The sequence below is a fragment of the Otolemur garnettii genome, unplaced genomic scaffold, assembly GCF_000181295.1.
Source record: "Otolemur garnettii isolate 467f Iridium unplaced genomic scaffold, OtoGar3 scaffold00053, whole genome shotgun sequence".
Classification (NCBI taxonomy): domain Eukaryota; kingdom Metazoa; phylum Chordata; class Mammalia; order Primates; family Galagidae; genus Otolemur; species Otolemur garnettii.
In genome coordinates this window covers 9,424,674-9,432,997 of record NW_003852448.1, presented here as the reverse complement: position 1 = coordinate 9,432,997, position 8,324 = coordinate 9,424,674, and the positions used below count along the sequence as shown (strand labels likewise).

Below are 8,324 nucleotides of genomic sequence, written 5' to 3'. Positions count from 1 at the left end.
TTGTAGTTGTCATTGTTGGCCTGGGCTGGGTTTGAACCCGCCAGTGTATGTGGCTGGCGCCCTAGCCACTGAGCTACAGATGCCGAGCCTGAATCTGATATCTTAAGGTCAGGGTCCTGATTTCTAAATACTTACCCCCAAACAGCTGTCTCTCATTAACTGGATCAAAATGCAAGTCAGCAGAGGAACGAATTATGTTTTCCAATGTCTGTGATTGTTTCAAATTCCTGAAGGGCTCTCTTTCCTGTTCAATCCAGCATATTAGTTCTGGTTTGGGAAGTCCATCATCTGTGCAGAGAAGTCAGACAAGATAGTTTTGGTTTCCTTTAGCACTCTACAAGGTCTGACAATTAAGTTTATGAATATGCCACCATTAGCTTACATTGGTAGCATTGTACAAATAGCTCAGTAAGGTTTCATAATGTTGGTATATCAGTGTCTCACAGCTGTGTTCCTGTTGATGTGTAAAGTGTCTTGCTGAATGGCGTTCCTTATTGTTGTTGGTGTTTCTGTGTTCTGTACAATGAAAGCTTTGATGGTCATTCCAGAAAGAGTTCCAAAATTGCTTTGAAGGGTGGACTACACCTTGGCATTAGTACACAGCTTCCCAAGGGCAGTACGTCAAAGGTGACCATAGTGATATTCAGCATCGAGGTATGTAGCACTTTTGCTACGACAAGTTCACAAACTTAATTGTCAGACCTCATAAGTTATTTCTAAATTTCTCAAAATTCACTCCTGGGACAATGTAAGAGAATATACATCCAAAAAAGCCTGTAAGTTTATACAAAAAAGAGCAAAACTGCCCCTAAGTGATACCATTGCTTCCTAACTTAATTGGATCTGTTAGGCCACTTGTGTTTAAATTATGTCATGGCCCCCAAACATCTAGCAATATCATATTTTGTCCAAAAACAACATGGTAAATGCTTAATTATTTTTGCAGGTTTTTTTTTTTTTTTTTGGCTGGGGCCATGCTTGAACCCGTCACCTCCGGTATATGGGGCTGGTGCCCTACTCCTTGAACCACAGGTACTGCCCAATGCTTAATTATTTTTAATAATAACTTAATAACAGACAAATCTTAGGGGTTCAATTTTAAATCAAGTTGGCTCAAGCAAAAATTCAGTTAAAAACGATTTTAAGAAGTAATGCTTTAATTTATTAAAAATATATTTAGGCTCAGTGCCAGTAGCTCAGTAGCTAGGGTTCAGGACACATACACCAGGGCTTGTGGGTTCAAACCCACCCAGGCCTGCCAAACAACAAGGACGACAACAACAACAACAAATAGCCGGGCGTTGTGGTATGTGCCTATAGTCCCCGCTAGTTGGGAGGCTGAGGCAAGAGAATCTCTTAAACCCAAGAGTTTGAGGTTGCTGTGAGCTGTGACATGATAGCACTCTACTGTGGGCCCCATAGTAAGACTCTGTCTCAAATATATATTTTTAGTACATAGAGAAAAATATACGAAACCAGTGCCAACTAACTTTGTCAAATCTTACCATATCAACATACTTCAAGTTTTTTTAAACATATGAGACACTACAGTTTCAGCTCCTATATCTCCCTCTCCAAAGATGAAGCACTACCCTGAATCTGATGTTTATCATTCCTATGTGTGTTTTTCTTTTTAAATTTATACATATATAAAGGGTGGCCTGTTCAAGCCCAGCCCCCGCCAAACTGCAACAAAAAACAGGCAGGCGTTGTGGTGGGTGCCTGTAGTCCCAGCTACTCGAGAGGCTAAGGCAAAAGAATTGCCTAAGCCCAAGAGCTGGAGGTTGCTCTGAGCTGTGATGCCATAGCACTCTACTGAGGGTAGCAAAGTGAGACTCTATTTAAAAAAAAAAAAAAAGAAAGAAATAAAAAATTCATACCTATAAATAAATAAAATAATGCTGGTTTTAAACATAAACCATATATTATATTGCTATTTGCTTTTCCTTTCATGAATTACGTTTTCAAAATTTCTCCATTTTGAAACATTTGAGTTCATTTGATAGTTTGATTATAAGAATATTTCCTATCTGTCTTCTCTTTCTTCTGTTCACTGGTATGCCTGTTTGACTATACATAGAAGCACTGACAGTCCTCAAGCTGAACTGCTCTATCACCGGGTAGGCACGTCTTCAACCTACTGTATGCTACCCAGTTCCTCCCCATAGTGGCTATGCTAATTGACAATCTCATTAACAGAGTAGGAGCATCCACTTTGCTCCACATTTTGACAACATGCGGTGCTATTAAATGTTTTTTGTCCCTGATATAGTATGTGTACCACATCATATAAGTCTTACTGTCTGATAGGACAATCACTTTCTATCTTGTTCCAAACATTTGTCTTGGTTGTCCTTATCTTTGTTCTTCCATGTTCTTTAGATCAGTTTATCAAATTCCATGAAAAAGTCTATTGCAACTTTGACTGGAATTGCTTTGCATGTATGCATTTGGGTCCATGTAGTTGTATGACAAAGAGTATGCATAATCACAGGGATATGATGAAAACATGAGTTAAAAAAGAAAAGTAACTAAAACCCCCAAAGCATCAAGTGACTGAGAGCAGTTCCAGTTCAATGACTTACCCACAAAGGTGAACACGTCTTACCTAGAGAGATGAGCATCTCATAATTGGTTCTCATGACATGTTTGTAAAGTTCCTTCTGCCATGCCTCTAGATTCTGCCACTCTTGCTCCGAGAAATAAATGGCAACATCCTCAAAAGTCAGAGGTAACTAAAATCATAAACATAATGCACACACAGTCATGATGGCTTCAGAATGACTCTAGCTCCTGTTTTGGTTCAGCAGCTTCTCCTGGGGAACTGCTCCTTCCCCTGCTCCAATCACGTGGTTCTACTGTGAACCACTACAAGCCTTCTAAGCAGTTTCTTTTTTCTTTCTTTTTTTTTTTTGAGACAGAGCCTCAAGCTGTCCCCCTGGGTAGAGGGCTGTGGCATTACAGCTCACAGCAACCTCCAACTCCTGGGCTCAAGCGAGTCTCTTGCCTCCGCCTCCCAAGTAGGTGGGACCACAGGCGCCCGCCACAACGCCTGGCTATTTTTTGGTTGCAGCCGTCATTGTTGTTTGGCGGGTCCAGGCTGGGGATTCGAACCCGCCACCTTAGGTGTACGTGGCTGGCGCCTTAGCTGGTTGAGCTATAGGCGCCGAGCCATTTTCTTTCTTTTTTGAGACAGTCTCATTTCGTTGTTGTCACCCTTGGTAAAGTGGTAGAGTGATGCGGCATTGTAGCTCACAGAAACCTCAAACTCTTGAGCTCAAGCGATCCCCTTGCCTGACCCTCCCAAGTAGCTGGGACTACAGGTACTCGCCACAACATCTGGCTATTTTTAGAGATGGGGGTCTCACACTTGCTCTGCCTGGTCTCGAACTCCTGAGCTCAGGCAATCCACCCATCTTTGCCTCTGTGAGTGCTCTGATTACAGGCATGAACCCCTGCACTCAGCCTAGCAGTTTGTTTGTTCCAACTATACATACAGAGGGTGCCAGAAAATGTTTATAAATTTTAAGAGTTATTATCTATGTATTATTATTTTTTGAGACAGAGTCTGAGTGTGTCACCCTCAGTAGAGTGCCGTGGCATCATAGCTCACAACAACCTCAAACTCTTGGGCTTAAGCAATTCTCTTGCCTCAGCCTCCCAAGCAACTAGGACTACAGGCACCTGCTACAACACCCAGCTATTTATTTTTTAGAGACAGTCTTAATTTTGTCACCCTGGGTAGAGTGCCATGGTGTCACACCTCACAGCAACCTCCAGCTCTTGGGCTTAGGCAATTCTCTGGCCTCAGCCTCCTGAGTTGCTGGGACTACAGATGCTTGCCACAATGCCTGGCTATTTTTTTTGTTGTTGCAGTTTGGCTGGGGCCAGGTTCAAACCCACCACCCTCGGTATATGGGGCTGGTGCCCTACTCACTGAGCCACAGGCACCACCCACGAGCTATTTTTTTGTTGTAGTTGCCATTGTTTTTTGCAATGACAACTACAACAAAATGAATGCAATGAATGTTTCTTGAATTTTGAGGTTCAAGTGTCTGTAGTCCCAGCTACTTGGGAGGGTGAGACAAGAGGATCGCTTGAGCCCAAGAGTTTGAGGTTTCTGTGAGCTACAATGCCGTATCACTTTACCGGATTCATTGCATTTTGTGCTAATGCAGTGAGCAACAAATAATATTTCATTGTCTTATTAATTTACATGACTTTGCGAGGCTTAGCATTGCTTTCATATTTTTTGGCTTTCTGCATATTTCTATGAATGACTTCACATTCTTTGCTCAGTGGGATCCTATAATTTGAATGAATTTTCTTTCTTCTTTTGTTTTTTATTTTTTTGAGACCGTGTCTCAATCTGTGGTACCTGGGCAGAGTGCCATGGCATCACAGCTCACAGTATCCTCATACTCTTTGCTTGAGCAATTCTCTTGCCTCAGCCTCCCAAGTAACTGGCATTACAGGGATGTGTCAGTATGCCCACGTAGTTTTTTTATTTTTAGTAGAGATAGGGTCTCGATCTTGCTCAGGCTGGTCTCAAACTCCTGAGCTCAAGCAATCTACCTGCCTCGGCCTCTCAGAGTGCTGGGATTACAGGCATGAGCTCACCAAGCCTCGCCTGAATGAACTTTCTTACATTAGGGTTCATAACCCTTTGACTAACTGACAATCATTCTCTCTATTTGTCTTTTGACTTGGTCTTCTGTCAAATGGAAAATTTTGACTCTTTTCTTTAGTTAACTCTATATGTATTTGTCATATTGTTTCCATATTTTTCTTTCATCTTAAATATTCCCACTTCAAAATCATACAAATATTCCACTAAATTCCTTTCCTACATTTAGATTTGTAATTTAATTCTATAGATCAGATTGGCATTTTTATTTACAAATATGGATAGCCAATCATGCAACACTATTAAATACTCCATTCTTTTGCCTTACATTAAAATGCCAACCTTCAACTTTTGCTTATATAAGATGTATATGTGTGTATGTGAGTCTGTATATTCTGAGCTCTCTATTCTGTTACACTACCTGTATATATGTTGTAATACCCAGAGAGTAAGTTTCCCCACTTTCACCCTCTACCCATTCTATTTCAAAGCTGCTGTTGTCAATTCCTGGAATATCTATTCTTCCTTACAAACTTCAAAATCAGTTTGTTCAGTTAAAAAAAAAAGGGTTCAGCGCCTGTGGCTCAAGTGGCTAAGACGTGAGCCACATACACCTAAGGTGGCAGGTTCGAATCCAGCTCGGGCCCGCCAAAACAATGACGGCTGCAACCAAAAAATAGCCGGGCGTTGTGGCAGGCGACTGTGGTCCCAGCTACTTGGGAGGCTGAGGCAGGAAACTCGCTTGAGCCTAGGAGTTGGAGGTTGCTGTGAGCTATGATGCCACAGCACTACCCAGGGGGACAGCTTGAGGCTCTTTTAAAAAAAAAAAAAAAGTGCATTGGGATTAGGTTTCAATTGCATTATATATAAATATGTATTTAGGAAAGATTGAACTTGCCTAGGAATACAATAGATACTTCCATTTATTTAGGTCTTGCTTGTTATCTTTTAATAAATTTAATGATTTTCTTTAATGAAATCATTTTTATTTTATGAATCATTTTAATGAATCATTTTTATAAACTTTATTTCTGATATTCTTGTGTTTGTAACAATTGTAAATGGGACCATCCCTGCCACCTCTAATCATTATTACTAGTGTTTTTTAGAAGTTATTGATTTGGGGGAATTTATTTTGTATCTAATCAATGTTCCATATTTGTTTGTTGATCTTTATTTTATTTTATTTTTTTTTTTTGAGACAGAGCCTCAAGCTGTCCTCCTGGGTAGAGTGCCGTGGCATTACAGCTCACAGCAACCTCCAACTCCTGGGCTCAAGCGAGTCTCCTGCCTCCGCCTCCCAAGTAGCTGGGACCACAGGCGCCCGCCACAACGCCCGGCTATTTTTTGGTTGCAGCCGTCATTGTTGTTTGGCGGGTCCGGGCTGGGGATTCGAACCCGCCACCTTAGGTGTACGTGGCTGGCGCCTTAGCCGGTTGAGCTATAGGCGCCGAGCCTGTTGATCTTAATTGTATTAAGTTTTGGAGGAATAACATTATCTTTTTTTCGTTTTCTTTTTTGAGATAGAGTTTCACTATGTCACCCTTGCTAGAGTGCTATGGTGTCACAGCTCACAGAAACCTCAAACTCTTGGGCTTAAGCGATCCTCTTGCCTTAGCCTCCCAAGTAGGCTGAGACTACAGGTGCCCGACACAAGGCCCGGCTATTTTTTTATTGTAGTTGTCATTGTTTAGCAGGCCTGGCTGGGTTCGAATCTGCCAGCCACAGTATATGTGGTTGGTGCCCTAACCACAGAACTACAGGTGCTGAGTATCTTTTTTTCAAATAAGGATAACTTCCCCATCATCTCTCAAGGTATTCTGCTATTTTTTTTTTTTTGTATTGTTACATTTATTAAAATCCCTTTTGTGGTTCTAGGGTTTAACTTTTTTTCTAGAGACAGAGTCTCACTTTGTCACTCTTGGTAGAGTGCTGTAGTGTCACAGCTCACAGCAACCTCTAGCTCCTGGGCTTAGGTGATTCTTGCCTCAGCCTCCCGAGTACCTGGGACTACAGGTGTCTGCCAGAACACCTGGCTATTTTTTTGTTGCAGTTTGGCCAGGCTGGGTTCGAACCCACCACCCTCAGTATATGGGGCTGGTGCTCTACTTACTGAGCCACAATACCTTAATTTACAAGGCTTTTCCTATTAGCTTAAAAAAGTTATCCTCTTGGATTTTTCATGTTTTTACAGCTTTGTTTATTAGGATGAAAGCTTTTACCATGTGGAACTTATTTTTGCATATCACAGGACACACAGTCAAACATGTCCTTGAACACCAAGTTTGACCTCCAAGAGTCCACTTACATGTGGATTTTTTTTTTTTTTTTTGGTGGTGGTGGTGGGACACAGAGTCTTGCTCTGTTGCCTATGCTGGAATGCAATGGTGTCATCTTAACTCACTGCAACTTCAAACCCCTGGGTTTAAGTGATCCTCTTGCCTCAACCTCCAAAATAGTTGGGACTACACATGTGTGCAACCATACCTAGCTATTTTCAAAAATTTCTGTAGCAATGAGGGCTCACTATGTAGCTCAGGCTGTTTCAACTCCTAGCTTCAAGCAACCCTCTTGCCTTGGGCTCTCAAAGTGCTAGGATTACAGGCCTATGCCAGGCATATGGCCAGTTCTTTAATCTAGAATAGTTCCTCACCAACTTTGAGGTTGCAGTGTGCTATGATGATGCCACTGCACTCTGGCCTGGGCAACAGAGCAAGATCCTATCTCAAAAAAAGAAATTTATATATAGAAAGAGAGACAGAATTTTTTTGAGGCTTTGCAACAACTTGAAAAAACTCACAAACGAACCACATAGCCTAGAAATGTCAAAAAAAATTAGGTACATCATGAATGAATAAAACATATGTAGATACTCATCTATTTTATCATTTATTTGCTTCCATAAAATATACACAAATCTATTGTAAAATTTATCAGGATTTACACAAACAGTATGTGACACCATTTAGTAAAGAGAAATGTAAACAAATGTAAAGATGCACCATTAAAGCATAAACACGTAAAATTAACTGTAGTCCTTACTGTATTACCGTAATTATCTGTAACCATCTGCTGTTGCTATTATGGTAGGCTCCTGTTGGTGTACCTGAGTATCTATCTGCTTAAAACACTGTGTGATGGTAATTACCTCCGCAGGAGCATCTCTCCAGGTTCCCACATATTTTTTCTGATTACTACAATACCATAAGCCCTGAATAACACTATGGAACCCATATGAAGTACCACTAATGATGCTGGAGTGCTTCCAAGAAGCAGGGGAAAGTCATGACATAATAAGAAAAAGTTCAATTGCTTGACATGTACGTAGATTGAGGTCTGCAGCTGTAGTTGCCCATGATTTCAGACAGATAATTCATCTTGCAAACAGATGACATAAATTTAAGGCATCAGTAAGTACAGTACAGTACTACAGATATATTTCTTCTTCCTTCTGCCAAGCCTATAATTTCTTATTTTTCTTATACTATTGCATTAGCTGGAATAATGCTAATTAATGGTGATGGTAGCATGCCTCTGTCTTATTCCTTACGTTAATGAAAATTCTTTTTTTTGAGACAGAGCCTCAGGCTGTCACCCTGGGTAGAGTGCTGTGACATCACAGCTCACAGCAACCTCCAACACCTGGGCTCAAGTGAGTCTCCTGCCTCAGCTTCCCAAGTAGCTGGGACCACAGGTG

General features: G+C 41.1%; 1 protein-coding gene across 1 annotated transcript in view; it reads right to left on the bottom strand.

Moving 5' to 3' along the window:
* Window positions 1-8,324, bottom strand: part of ZNF786 (zinc finger protein 786) — a 14,434-nt gene that overhangs the window by 4,804 nt on the left and 1,306 nt on the right. Inside the window, exons 2-3 of the mRNA XM_012806503.2 lie at window positions 2,609-2,735; window positions 136-288 (exon numbers count right to left, since the gene is read on the bottom strand). Of these exons, the coding sequence (XP_012661957.2) occupies window positions 136-288; window positions 2,609-2,735 (280 nt within the window). The remainder of the gene's footprint in view (window positions 1-135; window positions 289-2,608; window positions 2,736-8,324) is intronic.